The 21,014-nt window shown below is 40.9% G+C and overlaps 1 protein-coding gene across 5 annotated transcripts in view; it reads right to left on the bottom strand.

The window, feature by feature from the left end:
* The window catches only part of LOC139472522 (RNA-binding protein Musashi homolog 2-like), an 89,821-nt gene that overhangs the window by 33,921 nt on the left and 34,886 nt on the right, over positions 1 to 21,014 (bottom strand). For all 5 annotated transcript variants that reach the window (XM_071254996.1, XM_071254997.1, XM_071255000.1 and 2 more), the window contains exon 7: positions 18,515 to 18,563. In XM_071254996.1, the coding sequence (XP_071111097.1) occupies positions 18,515 to 18,563 (49 nt within the window). The remainder of the gene's footprint in view (positions 1 to 18,514; positions 18,564 to 21,014) is intronic.

The following is a 21,014-nucleotide window of genomic DNA, read 5'->3' as shown; positions in this document are numbered from 1 at the left end:
ACATCCCCCCAGTCAAAACCCATAGGCCCTCTTCACAGAACACTACTGGAATGGCAAGTTTATTTATACAGATTGCCATAAATAATTAACACTGGTCCCACCTGACTCCTGCTGCCTCATTACTCACAATGCTGCTTGTACAAAATATGCACTAGTCTCTTTTTGATACAAACACAACTCAGCAAACCAAGTCCCTATAACAACAATGAAAAACTTCAAACTATACTTATTTACTATAATCGTCCTCTACCCACAATGCCCCTGTACCCACAATGCCTCTTTACTACCCCATTACTCACAATGCTGCTTGCTACAAAATATGCACTAGTCTCTTTTTGATATAAACACAAATTAGCAAACTAAGTCCTTTTAACAATGAAAGATTTCAAACTACTTATTTACTAACCATTGTCCTGTACCCACAATTCTTCTGTACCCACAATGCCTCTCTACCCACCAAACAGATGTAGGGCTGTTAATTCAAGATGGTGATGATTTCAGCAAGGCAGACCTTACACTTGCAGCACAGTTTACAGGAGACTAAACACCAGATCCTACATTGGCATTGTTTCTGATGCTTAAGCAGGTATTATCATCGGTATGGGGAAGATAAACAAAGATGTAAACACTCCCACCAGACACACAGCCCTTCGTCACAAACATCCACTTTCTTTATTTCAGAGGGATGTACTTTCGAAACAATGTTGGTTAGCTGGCTTAGGCCACCATAAATACACATACTTTTATAAATATTGCATACCACAAGACTATTATTACACCTTCATGCATCTTTCAACTCTCCCATGACGTAACACTTTTAGCCCATAAGCTCGAACAGGTATTTTGCACTTTTCTAATTTGCTAGATTTCTTAGCTGGTAGATCTAAAAATATCTATGGTACTAACTTTTACAGCTGAATACCGCATACCACACAACTATTATTTCTTTATCCAACACCTAACTCCTTTCATGGTGCACCAGTGGTATTCCACAGTTAGGCATTACGTAGTTATTCCATCCCCTCCATACTAACTGTCTTGTGTTATAAAGCCCACATGGTCTGTCCTTGGAAAGTCTTCCATATAGAATACACATGTAGTGTTTTGAAGTCACTTTAACCCAGCCTCATGGACTCTCATACATTTCTTCAATCATTTCTTTGACCCGCAGATTTCAGTGACCTTTTAGAACTCACCCGTTCTGAGTTTCTGTGGAAGATATGTTTTCGTGTGTCGGGCATCAGACCTCTGTGATAGCACACAGATGTCCTAGCTTCACATATACAGGAACCTTTTGTACGCCCAGTCACTCTCTCTGGGTGCAACCAAAACACATGCCCAATCATCCTGATCGCAGCCCATAGTAACAATGGTCTGCCTGTGAAGCGTCATGACCAGTACAGAACCTAATATCATCACCCGTTCATATAAACACATAATACAGATCTAGAAGCACTTTGAGACGCATAGTCAGCCCTTCAAGAGACTTCTTCTCAAGCATAAAGCTTTTGAAAAAAAAGGAAAATCTTAAGATGTTTTTCCCCACAACTAGTCAAGACTATCACAAAGAAGCATCATCTGGTTGGGAATCGGAACAGCGCTTGAGTGCCGTCCAGTCAGTGTTATCAGTTGTGGGGAAGCAGTACACTGTGTATCAATCCCAACATTCCCTTATCACCAAGCCGCATGCAGCCCATCATAAACACTCCAATATTCGTGTACTGGCGGCTGTCCAACTTACTAATATTATAGGCCTATCTTTCACCACCTGCCGCCTCCTTTGTGTACAACATCTTAGACTTATTAACCCCTGTAGTCCTCAGGCAACAAAGCATACCGACATGCAACCGTTTTGGTAAACTGTTAAACACAGCACTGAAATCGCATCTAAAATGAGTAAAATCATAGATATGTCCAATGAGCCTATCCTCTTGCCACTGCACGAGGAACTATATTACATGGTGGAGTGATAAAGACCTTTATCACCCAGTAGAAATAAAGAGGCAATCAAGCATGAAGTGCAAGTACACTGACCCCTGACCCTGGCAACTGTGTAGGAGTATATCCCTTGTATCATACACTGGAGTATATCCTTCATATCATATACTGTTGTTAACATTGGAAAGATCTGGTGTCACAACACTGTTATCAGACACTTTGTATTTACCTGGTTCCATATCTCTGTGTCAAAATCAGAACTGCAGGTGTTACACCAATATAGAAATATACACATCTCTATCACAGAACCCAAACACCTGATTTAATGAAACAGCTGGCCAAAGTTGATGCCATATTCATGAATATATGGATGAACATTTCATTTTCTGGTCGTGAAAGAAATAGCCAAACAATTTCCCACCCTTTTAATCATATTAACAGGTTTTTAGAACAGCTTACATTCCTTTGAGAAAAAGCACAGCCCTTATTTTCTATTCAGAATACGTTTTGAAAGCAGTCCTCTAGAAAATGGTTCTTCATCTAATTCCTTTTGAAGATCACTATTACTTCTTTTTTCTGCGGTGTAATTTAAATTATTACTAGTCCCATAGTGTCCTACTTTAACATGGACTGGTGGTTGTTAACACAAGTAATCTGGCCAGTGTAAAAGTATTCACCTGTCAGATGCTCTTTGATGTTAGTCAGCGTGTTGTGGCACAGCATCAGAACATGACATTGCTTTTTAGACTCTGACCAGTCACAGTAAAGACCTTCATTCAGGGGGGACACGGTTTCTGGGGGGACGCGGGACGAGAACAATGTAACTATTTCTAGGCATCACACACACACACACCATCCACATGATTAACCAATCATGAAATGAAATTACTGCAGCAAAATGAGATTGCAATATTACTTGGGTGCAGTTGAAACTAGAATGAAGCAAGTATGCTGCTACAGAACAACTTGGCCATCTTGGAATCCATGTTGGTGCTGACTACAGGCAAGATCATGGTCCAGGAATAAAAACAATTGATGATTATCTACATCATGAGAAACAACAAGCATGATTTACCTTGGAACCAGTTAGGCTAATTGAGCCCAATTTGAGAACATGATTCCTAAAGATCAATAGCTATCAAATTCCACTTTGTGTTTTATTCCACATGAAATGCAACTTTTATATCGAACATATGAAGTTTGCTATGCAGTCCTAACCTAAAGGACACCTAACGCACACAGGTTAGCTGTTCAATAAATCACAGCAAATGAAAAGAGGAATTCCTGTCATTATTCTTATTTCCAAGCAATGATGCACTGGTTACATTGTGACAAGACACTGTGTTATACGCAGGGAATACACATACTTCTCCACACACCGCTGTGAGAGGAATCCTTAAGTCTGTGGGGAGTACAGAGCCCAAACATTAACAAAATAACACAAGTCAGCTTATGCCATATTTTCATCCCACTCAGCAACAGAGGGATGTCATTTCTGCCACTACCTATTATGTCAACAGTGTAAATTCCGAATAGGTAACTGTCAAATGATTTTGAGCTGGGCAAGGATGGATGGGAGGGGGGGGGGGGGGGGGGATATATGGGATGTAGGCTCCATGGGTTAACACCAGTGTGATATACATGCCTCTAGATACCATGTCTAATGTGCCGCTCCACTCAAGTCACTTTCAATCTCAAGTCGGTGAGCTGGAAGGTCAATTTATATTCATAAGGGTTTATTCGCTGGAGGGGATAATGGCGGCCATGGCGAGAGGGAAGCGATTGTTACAATGGAAGGCAGTAATTGCAAAGCCGACTTGGCCGGTAATACCGAGACATTCTGCTGTGGCCTGGTGCTGCCACCTTTATCACAGTCGCATTATCATCTCAGTCTTGAAGGTCCGCGGCGGGAAAGCAATGAAAGTAAAAGGAGGCCACAACGGCTAGTGTGTTCTATTTGGTCATGTGATGATCATGTGATTAGGGGTATTTGGTCATGTGATTACAGTACTCAAGTATGATTACTATGGAAATAGCAGAGACTGTTTCGAGATGGGAATTTTGATAACCACTTTCTTTCCTGCCTGCTTTTATTAGCTGACATCCTCAAGCCTGTGGACAACATCAATACTCTACCTTCCATTTCCCTCCATTCAATGTGTTACTTTATAACAATTGGCAATACCTTCAACTGAAAGTAATGGCTGCTTATCATGCAGTACAAAATAGTGATTAAGTTTTCTCTCCCCACTGAGCCAGGAAATGCACAAGTGTAAGTGTTCCCATGGTGCAAACTATCGGCATGGAATAACACTAGACCAAGAGGGGAAGCAACATGGCCGACCTGATGTGCCGTCCGAGACTTCGGATCAAATCTCATTATGCTCAGGCAGGCCACAAGCATTGATTGGTAAATCCTCATAGACAATTTACATATAGTCCAACAAACTCTCAGGAGCTTCCAGCCTGACACTCGATAAATGTAAGCTTCTCTTGTATATATCACATGATGTAGGACATGCTGTCAATTCAATTTTTTTTTTTTTTTATGAAGCATAAACATTCAGTGTAATAATTAATCAAAACCGAGCAACAAACTTGTTATTTAATTCCGACTTTGGAATAATCTCTGAGGCTTAGCCTTCGATAAAGCTGTCCCATTAACTGTTATGGGTAGATAAAGGCCTGGCTTGGATATTGAAAGGCTGTGTTTTATTACGGCAATATAAGGCGTTATAAGCCTGGTCAATGACTGCATGCTCAATACAGCAGAATCTAGCTTCTGACACCTCTATGGCCCAATTACACCTAGCCACACGGGTTTGCAAAGAACTGCTGCAGAGTCATCTATACTTTCATCTGAGCCAATAATCACCATGATCACATCGGACTGGAAACTGTGCTGGGGGACATGGTATCATACTTTTCATGTGATAAATGTAAAATATTCCCTCATTGATCTCGCATTTCAGGGCATAAAGGTGTGATTAAGTGTTTTATGTCCTAGCCTGCAAAATATCAGATTTGGATCAATGTTCCTTATCAACATCCCTGCAAATGCTAGATGTAAGCTATATATCATATCAGCCCCTACATACATCTTGGAAAGGACACTTAAGACCTAACATTAGCATGCCAGTGAGTTGTCTTACACTGCTTTTAGCAATCTTTCAGCAATATCCCAACGGGTGACACCAGAAATGGCCTTACCCTTTTGTACCCATGTAGAAATCAAAGCCGAAAATTTGGCATGGCGAACAGCGCTTAACAACTAGGCTACAACCTAACATGAGCTACATTGACCGACAGAATTAAACCCTGGAATCGTGACAAGCTTCACCCAATACCCTCCCTACCCAGCATAGTTGATCATAATGACTACCCATCACATCTCATCATCAGGATGGTGTGAGGAAGTGAGAGGCAGGTATACACACAGGAGCAGTGGTATCCAGCTTTTGATTAAGTGGAAATAGCTCATTACTGATTAACAACAGCATAAGCAGGTGCTTGCTACTGAAGGCCAGGGCAGGTCAGGTCGGATGGAGATTCCCAGTCACTATGATTACACACAGGAATGTAAGGACTCTCTTCCACAAAACATTTGTCAATATTCAATTAGATACGCAGATAACGACAGGGGCAAGTACAGCCGTTATTACATATCTATTATTCATCAGCCATGATTTAATTCTAAATATATCCTTAATTCTGAAAGATTTCCTCCCGGTGATAAAATCCCCTCTAGATATACATATTTATGCAGCTGTCCAACAATGTAAACTGGCTTAGGATCTGGCAGTGTCAGTGATGGATTGCCATACATACATTCAACATAAAACAGCTTAAACTAAATACCAATCTCCAAATTCAACAAATATCTTACATCTATGGATCTATTCTTTGCCAGATTCCTTACAGCGCTCATTTAGACTGGCAGTGTCTACCACCATCTTATCCCATACTTCATTAATCATCTACTTTACGAGCATTCCCACGAGGGATAACATCACTTTATAGATAGTCAAAAATAATAGTGATCGATAGCACCAGGCCTGGAGATTTACCCAGAGCTTGGAATGTTCATCTTCAGCAGGCCATGGAGATATGAACCAACATGTCCAAGACCATTAGGAATATACCACTGAGATCCCACTACATGACATCCGAGCACGGTTGTTACAGGTTGTGTCATATACCACTTCATGAAGATGAAAATCTGCCTGCAACAACTCCTTTGATGTTTGGGGCCACATGACCCTCTCGTCAGATATAGGATTGGTTTATTTTATTCACTGCATCAAATATTGAAATCTATCCAATCTTTGATTGCCCCAAACACCCTCCTCCCCAAACACATAATAATAATAGTAATAATAATAATAATAGAATAAGCGTGTAGAGGGGGGCCCTGAGCTGACGAGCCTAACTGTGCCAAAATCACTGCTGCATTTTTAATTTTAATCTGTAAATAATAATGATGATGATGATAATCATAATAATGCCTCGCCACAACTTGTCTGCATACACATTACCAACTTTCCACTTCGTTACCGGCGCTAATATTTGGTGCCCACCACAGCAATGTCATTGATTCTAAATTCAACCACATGACGAACCCACCAAACCTGTATTTCGGTTGGTTTACATAAAGGGGATATTATTTTGATATTATCCCATACCGACTGACAATATTTAACATCAATTACATCAAAGTTTCATCAAACAGCCTCCTACGACGGTGACAGTCCACGGCACAATTTCAACAAACAACCGCACACATAAGTCAAACAAACGCCAACATTAATAGAAAACGGAGTTTGCATAACAAGGAAATAAACAGGTATGTAATTTCTCGCAGCACATCATCCGAGGATAACGACCAAAGAGATGGAGACGATTCGTCAATTCCCAGCGTGTTCCTTTCACAGATGTCTATATTACATGCAGAAGAAAACAGAACAGGCACAGAGCAAACTGCAAAAGAAATCAAATGGCTTTTCCCTGGTCTTCATCATAGTAATAACACTAACTGAGTGATGAATATCGATTTCGAAAATTTCTTGATGTGAAGACGTCAATATGAGAAAGATTCCATCTTGATCATCCATAGCTTGTCCAGCCTGGAAAGTGCCTCTCAAATCATCGATCTATGATCAGTTTTTCTTTTGTCAGCTTCCGAAATGTTATGATTGCTGCAGATAGAGAATCTCATTTGATGCCATAACCTGCATTAGCACTAGAAGACGAGCGCCATTACCGAGGAGTGTTTTATTCCTTTTTGCAATGAAAAATCGGTGCCCCTCATGTCATGTGAAATTGTTGCCCCTTCTGTCAAGAGACATAATTGGCCCCTATGATGTGATCAATACCATAGGATCAAAATGGAATTTAACCCACTAAAAAAAACATGGGGCATTCCAGTTCCCTGTAACCCGAGACTGTTTTGTTTCAAAATCAACATGCATGTAATTCTGTTCAGTACACCCTGCTCTATGTACAACCTTGTCATAAAATAAATCTCTCGGCTTTTCGGAGATAAAAATAAATAAACACAGTAAGTAAGTTGTAATCTAATCTGTCTCTCACAAACATCAGACCAAGCATGGTCTTCCTGCAAAACTCGAGTTTAAACTTTTTACCCTATTCATGTTCAGGGCTGGTGATGAACTCCACAAAAAGAAGCTGTGGATACAAGCAAGAAGGTACCACACTTGACAACCTTTGTGCCCTTCATCTCACGATCTTGCGCATCAAGGTATTCATCAGTTTTTAACCAACCTCACTTCGTGCCTACTATAATTGATTTTCTTCCACTCATTATCAGACATATTTAGCTTGCTCTTACCTAATGAGTAATGAACCAAACGATGTTTAATTCACAAACCCTGTCACGCTTGTCAATCTGCCCAGTTGAGCTAAAAATAGTTCTGTTATCGTTGATAAAGACTGCCTTCAAAACGAATGCTGCTTCCTGAGACTGGATTGATTAATATTCACATCATGGGCCAAGCCAACTGAGAAAATATAATTTGGTGGGTGAATTATTCAGAAGACAGGCAGATATCTCTAGTGTACAGTTCCAGCTGGTTTCAGGAAGTGTACTGAACAGACACCAACTGACACATTCACGCGTGTTCAGCATATCTCTTCCCAGGCCTACCTATGTCTTTTAAAATACTAGTCCCAAGCTTACCCACGTCTTTTGGAATACTTGTCCCAAGCTTACCCATGTCTTTTAAAATACAAGTCCCAAGCTTACCCACGTCTTTTGGAATACTTGTCCCAAGCTTACCCACGTCTTTTGGAATACTTGTCCCAAGCTTACTCACGTCTTTTGGAATACTTATCCCAAGCTTACTCACGTCTTTTGGAATACTCGTCCCAAGCTTACTCACGTCTTTTGGAATACTCGTCCCAAGCTTACTCACGTCTTTTGGAATACTCGTCCCAAGCTTACTCACGTCTTTTGGAATACTTGTCCCAAGCTTACTCACGTCTTTTGGAATACTTGTCCCAAGCTTACCCACGTCTTTTGGAATACTTGTCCCAAGCTTACCCATGTCTTTTAAAATACAAGTCCCAAGCTTACCCACGTCTTTTGGAATACTTGTCCCAAGCTTACCCACGTCTTTTGGAATACTTGTCCCAAGCTTACTCACGTCTTTTGGAATACTTATCCCAAGCTTACTCACGTCTTTTGGAATACTCGTCCCAAGCTTACTCACGTCTTTTGGAATACTCGTCCCAAGCTTACTCACGTCTTTTGGAATACTCGTCCCAAGCTTACTCACGTCTTTTGGAATACTTGTCCCAAGCTTACTCACGTCTTTTGGAATACTTGTCCCAAGCTTACCCACGTCTTTTGGAATACTTGTCCCAAGCTTACCCACGTCTTTTGGAATACTTGTCCTAAGCTTACCCACGTCTTTTGGAATACTTGTCCTAAGCTTACCCACGTCTTTTGGAATACTCGTCCCAGGGTTACTAACGTCTCTTAAACCAAACTAAACACACAATCAACCTCACGCAAAATCATCATGAATTGATTTCGGAAGAACAAGCCCATTAATTCAAAATTTAAACATATTTAGTTTCAAAACTTTAAATGAAACAAACAATCAAACGTTGCAATAATGTGAGTTGCGTGCTTCATGAAATGGCAAACGTTTAATATCTGTTTCTTTCTTCCAATTCTCAAGATAACTAACACATGAGTGTGGAGAAGGTTGCTGCTGACGCGCTGCATGAGAAGGAAGTCAACCTCCTCCAGATGACAGTCACAGAGGGCTTGTTTTCAAATATTCAATTCTGTAAGAAGGTTTATCAACAAGAAGTATTTCCTCGCCATCAAACTAATGACAAATGTCAATAAAATCCAAAAACAAATCTTCACACTAGCTAGCTGCGTTACGATGTCCAATATTGAGCCGTTTCTCGTAATGTAGTGGCCTGTTCAGCCCTCTTGCTAGCCCCAGGCACAGATTTGAACAATAAGCTTGTTAAATGTGCACCAGGGGCCTTGTACAGGAAATATTCCCCAGCCAATATGATTAACGTCATTACCAACATTCTTAACTCAAATATAGAAACACATTAGCTAACTGCTGTCTAACTAGTTGGAACGAGGGGCACTTCCTTTTTAACGGGTGCAAAAACTTGATACAGATCCCAGTTTCCACTGCACAACTTGAGCTGCAGATGTGTGTCGTTTTATTTTTACTTTCCAGATTTCCTTTCTCTCAAGTCAATACTTGCCCCTTATGTCCTGAACATGTGCCCCTGACATCCTCAACAATCGCATCAGCAAATGCCCCTTACATCCTCAACAATCGACCCCAGTATCATCAGCACATGTCTCACATCCTCAAATACACTACCTGATACAGAGGCAAAAGCTGTTTTAAATTCCACGTCTTAGTTTGAACAGACTTCCTGAATTTCAACCCTCTGGAGTCTTACATTCTTGTTGTTCATACCTCTTGACGAAAGCAACACAACCTTATGTCTGATGGGGGATGCACAACTACTTGTTTTTAAAGGAAACAATGTGTTAAACAAAAACGAGACATACTGAATTATTGTCAGTTGTCAAACTGGGGCATCTGTTTTTTCCACAGAGTAAACTTCTCTGACGTCAGTGACTTGAAGCCAATCTAAATTGAGAGGAGTTATTCTGCTTGCTGAGTGTGCCAACAACAGCCATCTTTTACCTCTAACCTGCACCCCCACATCTAACCTGCAATATCAATTAGGCGGAGTGACGGCCTACATTCCTGCACTCCTGGCATGCCCTTAATTTGCATCAAAGAACCTTCTTCACTAAAGTCTTCTTCACACCTTGGCATATACGAGAATGAAAAAGTATCACAATCAATTTCAAAATGGTGCTTTTACTTGACTGGAGAGATAAACTGGAAGTCACTTTTTCATCAGTCGAGGCTCAGAAATGCGATCTTCTTCGTCTTCAAAATCAATACGATGTTCCTAGTTCATTCTGTGCCGGCTGGCAGTACGACAGACAACACAACCGTCACACGCTTACAGAACTGATCCATTTGCTCAAGACCACCATTCCTACTATTCTACAGTAACACCCAACACTAAATCTTTATCTAGCCTGTTTCCTGGGATCTCGCACTCTCATATCTAGCCCACATGCCCCTTCTTAGTGGTTGCCATAGAAACCAGCCAATAAAGGGGATCATTCCTCAAGTATTATTAATCTAATTTTTGAAATTGTGCAAAGCCAAACACGTACAGATGAATTGAGGTTTCAGTGAGATATGCCTAACTCCGAATGCAAGGGCTTACACAGATCCCTCACTGCAAGGTAGTCCTATCAACTTGTTCAATTTGCTGGTGAAATATCCATATCAATTTCATTGAGTGCTTTCTCCTAAACGCCTCAAGCCAGATCTCAGCCAATGTACAATACATGATAATTAACATACTTGACAAACATTGCAGAAAACCTCCTCCCATCCATAATTAGCACACAACTTACAAGCCAACCTGACCCTCAACCTTGCATGTCCCTCTCCACATGACCCGCATATTAATCGGCACTCTCTAATGAAGTAAGTTAGCATTAGATTACAGGTTAAACGGTTTGTGACATTTGATGAACCAATAGCCACATCCCTCTGCCTCTCAATTTCATAGGCAATGCAATTATTCCCAAGATTTTAATGGGGACAGGACAATTTCAACTTGCGCTTTCAAGTTTTGATTTTTTCCTTGTGAAATGTCAGAAAATCAACAGTTCTTCGTGCGATGGACAAAAATTGTCCCGAGCCACTGTTTTGCTATGGAGAGAAGGTGGTTTGTGTTTAACCAGACTCAATGGCTTGGTTCTGTTAAAATTCATTTTAGCTGCTAGAGGGCAAACCGACATATGCTTATTAGCCAAGCTACACACTGACATTGGAGGGACTGCAAACTGCAGCAGAAGGGTATAAGTTAAGCCAATTTACGCACATGTTACCATGCTCCCAGCTTAGATGTAATCTCTTCCCAGATATCCGTAATTTAAAAAGATGCCTTTGATTAGGAAGGAAGCTCGGATCAGGAAGAACTCACATTTTGTTTGCCATAATGGCAATATCACAAAATATGATGTTAATAACATAATCCACAAACCGCCTGAGGCAAAATGTTCAGGACATGAGGTAGAAGAGATGTCTTTAATTAAGAAAGGTCTATATAGACCAAAGGCTTGCACTCTTTTATATTTCTGGCACACTTCTGCTGATTTCCTCCCATTCTTGTTATTAACTAATGTTTTTTGACAGGATGAAAGGTGAATGAAAGGCCTCCAATTTTACTCATTGTGATGAAAGGCACTCACATTTTCCAAGATGGAAATTAAAATGGACATTTATGATGAAGGCCCTTGTCAGCTAGGGAATCCCTACTGTAGTAGCACTGACGTCTCTTCTGCGTCTTGTAATGGGAGTCCACGAAAAGGATGCAGAGAGTACAACAATAGTCCTTAAGACCTTCAAGACATCATCCATCCATGACAAATGAACAGGAATTTAGGACATTTTGTTAACATAAAAGATAATATTTATTGCAGGAAACATTCCATTGAGGAACAGATGCAATTCTTAAATATGCAAAGTATATTTAACTACATGAACCTGCTTATAATGAAGCTGATACAGTTATGTTGATGAACACATTGGTGGCAGCGCTGGAGTGGCAGCAGCAGCGTAGATACAGAGGCGAGGCAGCAGCCTAGAGATGCAGCTGACTGGATCTAGCTTTACAAGACATGTATGTTTTAACTCTTGCTAATGAGTCAAAATGTCTGAACTCTTTGACCTTGATGTATCTGTTCAAGGTCATGTGTCGGCTCTTAAACAGGAAGTGGTAGGGCTGTGCAAGTTCGCTGCATCTGTGAATGTTGATGTGCCTCATCAGCTCCGAAATCTATGTGGCCACTAATAGCCTGCCCTTCACTGACGTAGGCAACTTGTTCCTACACATGTATATTACCACAGTGCATCATCTTACCATTTAACCTAAATTTGGGGCAGGTGTCTGGAATTCTTCAACTTTGGGAAGTTGGTATTTTGACAAATATCACTGGAGGGTTGTGGTCTGCCCTCCTCATTGTGTCATTGTCTTGATGGATGTAGATGACATCCATATCAATGAAAATTTAATTCAGACATGATTGTGGACAACCTTTGATCCAGAAACAGAAACTGTATCATTGTCATGATCTCACACCAGGAGGATGTTGGCACCATCTCACACAAGGGATATATTGGCACCATCTAAGCAAGGAGACATTGGCACCATCTTACACCATGGGACTTATGGGCACCACTTTACACCATGGGACATATGGGCACCATGTCACACGGGGGGGGGGAAAATTGGCGCCATTTCACACCATGGGAAAGTGGGTACCATGTCACCAGGGAGACATTGGCGCCATTTCACACCAGTGAGATATTGGCATCACTTCTCAAAGAGATACAGACTGGGGCAGGTGAGGATTGTTTATCTTCCATCAACAGACACTGACAGTTGCAGACCATCCATCATCACCTCCCGTCCTGGAAGCACAGTCCAAGTCTATTGGATACACCTCCCTACCTAGCAAGACAGGCCACCGTACTGGAATAACAGCATGATCTGTATGCAATCTGGAAATCATAGCTGACCATTTCTGCTTGTTGTCAAGGCTACTTAAATAGAAACTTGCATAAAACTACAGCCACAATTATCTCTTCAGAGTTCCTACGCCATCACTATAACTGAACACTATCTGTCAAATATATCATGTTATTACTGGTCTATAATCTAAATGTCTGTTTTTCCCTACCATCTATTATTCCCTGCCATGCACTATTCCTTCACTAATGGCCCGCATCGCCATGTAATAAACACTTGATATCCCTTCCTGATTGCCTGCAACAGTTCAGCTCAATTTCCCAGTTACAATACCACCCAGTTTTTTCAATGTTATCATCCAAATATTTGAAGACTATCTTTATAAGGCCAATCTGTTTGGTGCAAATTCCTGGAGTGTTGGTTAAGAGATTTATTCATCTTTTTCTGTCGCAAAATCTCCAAACAAATTTTGTTAAACTCGTAACATTGCCCTCTGGATATTGTGCGATTTTTATCCCTCAGATTTTCACCTGGCAATAATTTGCATACCTCTTCTGGCTACAGTCTCTGGAGTGGGACACCTGCTGACAAAGACTTCCTAACAACTGCTGTTTACACAATAGGAATTGCAACTGCCTCCAGACAGGGACATTTTACAAAGTTCAGCAAATCTCGAGTGATGTATGCATAAAAAACCTTTGAAACGAAGCCAGAACAATAGTAAGAATCTCAAAACAATTTCACCAACACTAACACCAGGTTTGGTTCAATTTATCCTAATTTGCAAGTTCAAATAACCTTCACAAAAAGCCACCCTATGACAGAGGAATAGAAGCTAAACTCCACGCAGGACTGTTAGCACATATCAGTGGATGAGGAGGATCCATTGTGATGGGTGACAATGCCAGCAAGGCCGATGGGCCCCATGCAGGGCTGATCAGCAAGCCGCTTTATCCGTGGACGACAAGACGACGGCAATGGAGCACAACCCATACTCGTGTGCCTATACTCTGCCTATTGTCCACAATGTGTCTCAGGATTTGGTGTTCAGTGATGCTTGTAAAAATAGCTGGCTCGTTTTTTCCTTTCTTTTGACCTCCGGAGCTTGTGATATGAGTTTACACCTCTGTTATACTTGGTCTTGAGTTCTATCCCTATCTTGTGAGACTATTCTATCCCCATCTTGTGAGACTATTCTATCCCCATCTTGTGAGACTATTCAATCCCTATCTTGTGAGACTATTCTATCCCCATCTTGTGAGACTATTCTATCCCCATCTTGAGAGACTATTCAATCCCTATCTTGAGAGACTAGTAGTTCCTATATCCGTTATATGGCTCTATGCATGTTTATGCTTTCTCCCGACCTTGTTAGGCTGTGTTAATACGTCTGTTATATGGCTTACACAGGTCTTGTATATTTTCAGCATACATACGGGACAGTCTGAGACACATCACTAGAGATTCCACTTCTTGTCACTAGATAACATATTTCTCCATTACGATTTTTCCTGTGAAGTTTTTCTTCATCAACTTTTCTAACTTTTAACGATATTTTTACTGGGTTGCTGACAACTTCAAATGATAACAAAAGTCAGAAATTAATCACACCGCTGAACTGAATCAATTAGGAAAATATTTACTTTTTATTTTGATAGCTGTGGCGAACAGTTCCACGCAAATAACAGCAGCAGTCGCCAGGAAATTATTACCCAACTCGCGCACTGATTCAAATAAATGTTGCCACACACAACAAATAGTGACTATTCCTACAAAAGAAAAACCTGACCAGAATCTGTACAATACTTTCAATGGTCTGAGAACATGTTCTAGATTTGCCATACAGGGTGTCTGAGCAAGCTCTCGAAATAGATGTCTCTTAGCAATTTGTGGGTGGGAGTGAAGGTCATATATACACTAATGCAAAACCTGTTGTAGGGAAAGCTGCATGTCGGGCAGACAAGAGAGCGGGCCCAGGGGAATTACAAGTTCCCAATCAATGGCCATCATGACGTACTTAGCCCCAGTGGGAATACCGCCTCGGATCGTATTGAGGTCACCTAGAACTACACCATATTGATCAGTGCATCTTTCTTCAGAAATCAACATCTCTACACATGCATCGAAGCCCTTCCGGTCCTCATATATACCACCCTAGCTTGTCAAACGGTGGGATCGCAGGCGAAACAGTACTTATCTTCACGAATGATGTTTCAATAAATTTATCGAGAAATATTGGATGTAAATGAATCATGGTAGGTATCCTGCATAAATGCTGACTTGCATCCACATGGATAGTTAGTCCGAATTGGAATAGATTTCATTTGTGGCCCGCCATTGCTTATTTTGTGTAATAGAATACACTCATCCATCTAGATGAACACGTTCCAATACCATAACCTGATTTAGTCCATTTATCTATGGTGGTATGCCTGTTTACTCTGCTAATACTGTCTGCCTCACCCACTCTATTACTGGAATCAGTTGTGTCTCAAGCAGTACCTAGAAGCGATCAATCGACAGCGTATTGCGAGACACAAAGTCAGGATCGTATACATCGCCTGTTCCTTTGAAGTACCCATTATCCCCCACTGAATGCATTGTTATGTATGAACAATTTCACAAAAATGAAATATAATCGTATTAAAAATAAAATGCATTGCATTGGTCTCTTGATGTTTTCCAATTCATTTTCATTTTGATGCAAAAATATATTCAAAAAGATATAAATGAAAATATGTAAGACATGTCATAATTCTATCATGCATATTGCCAACTCTGACAATCTAAATCTACTCTTTAAAATGACTTATTGACATAACGAAAACATTATGAATGTTCAAATATATGCTATTGTTGGAACTACTTTCTACATACACCGGAACTACTTTCTATGAAGCGTGAAGCGGAGCCAGACTTGCCCAGATGTCGTCGCCATCGTCCACCAGAAGACAGAATGGTGTTCTCACCTCGCTACGCTGTCAACTTGGGCAAACACCGCGATATTGACTCCATCTCCAGGCAAAGATGGTCGCTCAGACTCCTCCGAAATATTGTGATTTGCCATCCAAAACCAGACGCCAAAACCACCGATCAATTCCAGCTCAAGTGATGTGACGTCCTTGTGGAAAATTACTTCCTTCACAAACATTGACAGTTGTCTCCAAACCCAAATCACAACTTGGCTTTGTCTCGGCCATTAATTCAATCTAGCTCAGTTTTCTGTCATTTGCAAAAGGCTTTTGCATCCTCACGATCAGTACTCCAAAGATTATCACATGAAGTCGGCCACCCAAACAATCATCTTCAACGTGGACACTAACTAGAGTCATAGAATGACGCCAATTGATGCTTTAATGGCAAACACCTAGAGGTGGCACATACTTGGACTCTTAATAGTTGCTGCATACGAGGAGGACACACATGTTGCAGCTCTGTGCCTGTCATGATCGTAGTAATTATCTGACACCATTCTCATTACAATCCACACCAGGCATCCCGCTACTCCAAGGAACGACGCAGCCTAAGTACTCCAGAATAGAATATCCTCCATGAGAAAATCACAAACCTGAAATGGTCTATCTAGATCTAACTACAACTATCAGCTATAAGAACCAAGAAGACTACAGTCATCACCTTTCTAGGACTACAGAACCATGAAGCGACTAAAGCAGCTACGTCTACTACAGTTGCTGTTACAACTACGACACCACCACTATGGCGGCAACGTCATCTACCCCAACTACAGCAATCACCAGATATACATCATGTAAGGTTTTAGAACAATGAGAAACATCTACAACTAAAGTGCATCTCTAATACAAGAAGCAGCCGAACTGGGCCTGGAACTCCCCCGAACTCCGAGCGGAACTGGAGTGCCTTACTGTCGGGGTACAGTCTCCTTGGCTCACTCCTACCCAGACTGTCAGCAAAGCTGATCATATATTGCCTCTACAGCTAATAAGCATGCCTACTACAAATCACCCCTCATCCACGCATATAATACACCTTGCTCAGCAGCATGATGTGTAAAAGATGAACATTTAGCGGAGGGATGCAGTGAGCATTGACTAGAAGTAATAGCATGGTATGTAAGTGCTGTCTTCCTACCAACTACTATGCAGAGAATGTGAGAGAAAGCTGCTAGTAACGAGGCAGTCGACAGTCCGAGACTTCCAGCACCGACCCTCCTAGAGGACAGTTGGGATGCTTACTGCTACTGTTAACATAGGATAAGGGAGCAACGCTAGGGTTTAACACTGGGGAATAACCTCTTCAGTTCGGGGAGACATACTTTGCCCATACATCATGATAGCAGCAGCAACCTACATGATACAGTGCACGTCTGCTAGAGGTTCCTCTGCGTGTCTGGCACAGATCTGGCTACAAGCAAACCCACACCCAGCCGGTTCCCCCTCTGGCCCTACCCCTCCTGCTCCTCCCCCTAGTCCAAGTTTAAACACCAGCTGTTTATTCTAGCTGCCGTTCAAATCATAAACTTCCTGGGATAAAGCTTTCTGCCATTTGCAGAAATAATCAGCAGCCTTGGCAGCAGTTGCCCATCAATTTTAGTAACTTGATAGCTCAGTTTCAGATAATACTTTCCTTACAACTCCTCACTTTTTTCCTGACCCTAATCACTCTCCTACACAGCCAAAAATATAAAATTCTTCTTTGCACTGTTTATGTGCTACTGTGTAAATATTTAGAAATTCTTAATTTACCCTGTCAGTGTTACAGCTCCAGAAGAACTCAGTGTGGAATAGCAACTCCCTCCCTGTCATCTCCTTACATAACCCCCCAAACCAGGCCGCACCCCAGGTTATCTTCCCTTGAAACTGACCCGTCTTTTTGTTTCTGAAATTCCTGCTGACATTTACTGGAAATATTTAGGGTTAGGGGTGAACATTTGTCCAAATATCATCATATGCTAGTCCTACAACACAGGGTCTCATGGGCTGGGTTGTCTTACACAAAAGCAACATCCTGATTCTTGCCTTTGCTTTTCTCAGTGTGTTCAGTTTCAGTGGGCGGTACCCCCCCTGCAGATGCAACTATTCGTGGGAACTCAGACTGGGTGAGAAAGGTTACAAAAATGTCTAGAACAGAAGCATGTTTCATGCTATTTTTTCTTCTTCCGTCATCTCTGACCGGGGCTTCTATTTATGGAGTGTAAAATCAGATGTATGTTACGCATTGGACAGAGAAACCTATTAAGGGCAGAATGATTCCGAAACTTTCCCTCATCAACTAATGTATTTCTTTATTTTCAGTGCTGTTGATGAGCGAAGTTGCTGGATACAACTGATAGATCCACTCCATTGCCAAAATGATAGACCCCCTCTCCCCATTCACGTGAATAGGATCTCATTGTCCCAATCTTACAAGCCATCTTGTTTATTTGTGAGTACCCATGATGCAACAGTTGCTATGTTAACACACAAACCTCTATGTCTGTTGGTTGTCTTGTCAAACATAAGCATCGCGTCTTCAATCTGCAAAAATAAAAGACCACTTATTAAGATACTGCATTAACTCTTGAGAGTCTCACAAAACATAACATATATCACAGAAAATCAAAACATTTCCTTGTGCCAAAACACATCAACAGATTCCCTTTTCCAGATATTCTATTTCATTAACACTTAAACAGCATTTGCAAAACAGTTATAAAGATATAAAAAAAGACATAAAAATACTACATGCTACATTCATCAACACACACCAGATAAGAAGTTACAATATTACAAAATGTATCTACAGTTGTTCAAGACAAGTCCTTAACCATAACTCAGACTTTCAAGTTATCAGAACTGTCATTTTACCATTTTACCAAGTAAAACTACACAATCCAACACAATCATGCTCTTGTAACCAAACCAGTCAACTGCAAGGCTAAATGAAATACTAAATGTTTAACTTATGTTAATAAAAGGCTGTATATCAAAACAAAAAAAACATTATTTTTTTTCAAAGTTATATCTCCATGAGCAATGTTTTTTGGGAAAAAATTATTACATGTTTAAAAAAGGGAGTTGCCATAACAGTCCATAAGGTTTGTCAGTTTGAAATTCCCACAGCAGCTACATTTTTACTGCACTTTTATCGGATAATCGTCTGTCAATCATAATGTAGGTCAGCCAACAAGGCGGGATAAATGGAAGAGTTCACATTTTAAGTGGACTCCGCAAAATTTGAATTGCAGTGTGGGTGATGTACTGCCTTCCTGGAAAGTTCACCAGGAATTCCCGGCCTATAACTGCTGAATATATCCAACATAATTAGTGTATAACCAGGTCAAATGTACCAATGACTTAAAGACCTTTTGATTGGACGATTAAGATAATGGGTGGCCAGATGTGTTGAACGCTGGAGCTTCTATCCCATGAGGTGAGAAGAGTGACCTGTCTTATCACATCCCCTCAAAAACACTGGCTAACATGTATCTGGCATTGTGTTCTGATAGACAGATATAGGTAAGCTGGTATATATGGAGATGACATGAGATTAATGGTTGATATATGCCACAAACTATCACATGAGGAAGAATATGTTCTTCATGGTATTACACATTTAAATGGAAACGGTGCTTCCTCGACTCAGGTTTTGTCAAGAAAGGTTCAAGGCAAAGACCCACGCATAGCTGGCTGGCTGGCTAACAGCTCAGTCTACAGTACACAAGCCATACTTTATCATCAGCAATCATGGAACTTCCAGACAAGATCTGACAAGTGAAGAGTATCAAGGAATAGTAAGGGTGTGCAGTATTATCGGTATATCGGTACACTGAGGTACATTTTTCCCACGATACATATCACAATATTAATTTTCCAAGCTCGATATATCGAGTGATTTTAAATAGTGATTTTTATGACGTGTTTAATGTTAGTTTCCTGCCAAATGCCTTCACTGCCCGGCAGCATGCATGCTGGTCCCAAAGATGGCTGCGTATTTATTGACTGAGTAAAAACTATGTTGTACCAGCATCTTGTCTTGTTCCATTTAGGAACTTCAATTCATACTTCAATGTATCAGATTGCTTCAAAATTTAGAAATATATCATGATACGTATTGCAATATGGTCGTGTGCATCACAAAATATTGTGATACACTGTAACCCTCCGATTCCCATCCCTAAGGAATAGAAATAGGAATAGGAATGTTCACAACAAAAGACCTATCTCAGTTCCCATCTCAGTCCAAGTTAAGTTCCCGTCTTAGTCCTAGTTAAGTTTCCACCTAGGTCCTAGTTAAGTTCCCACCTGAAATCCTAGTTAAGTTCCAACCTAGGTCCTAGCTAAGTTTCCACCTTAGTCCTAGTTAAGTTTTCACCTTAGTCCTAGTTAAGTTCACACCTGAAATCCTAGTTAAGACTGAGACTTGGCATATACGTTGGACCACAAGTCCCCAGCCCGCTGATATCGCCCCCATCATCCTGATTGTATGTTACACCATAGTCTCTGCTTCCTAATCAACTCTTGCCTAATATTCTGTCTGGGCGTACACCAGGTGGTCATATATAATGCATGCCTCCTCACAGGGTCTAACTACTGCTGGAGTTGCTTGGAGCCTGTGACCTCTAGGAGGTCAGAGCTGGAAGGTTATCACCATGAAATGTACTCCATGAATCCGACCATGAAATACCACAGCAATCTGGCTGTGCAACAATCTGTTCAGAATGCCATGAAAAGTCACCACAATGCCTGTCAATAATCCTCAACAACATCCTGCCCGACATAACCTTGAACTAGTGAGGTTCTGTGAGTGGTATATACTTGCATATCCCCACCCACAGCTTCTATCACTGCCAGACATAGTTCAACTTCACCGTGCTATAAAGAGTCTATCAGTCTCCGAAATTCTATCTGTTTATGTTCCATAAGTACAATGTTTAGTAAAATTTCTTGGCAAGTGTTCTTTAAAGATGCAGGGGTGCCATATCAGCT

This window comes from Haliotis cracherodii, unplaced genomic scaffold (genome assembly GCF_022045235.1).
Source record: "Haliotis cracherodii isolate W230 unplaced genomic scaffold, xgHalCrac1.p SCAF_24, whole genome shotgun sequence".
Classification (NCBI taxonomy): Eukaryota; Metazoa; Mollusca; class Gastropoda; order Lepetellida; family Haliotidae; genus Haliotis; species Haliotis cracherodii.
Note: the sequence above shows the minus strand (reverse complement) of the source record. Positions and strands in the feature narration are given on the sequence as shown.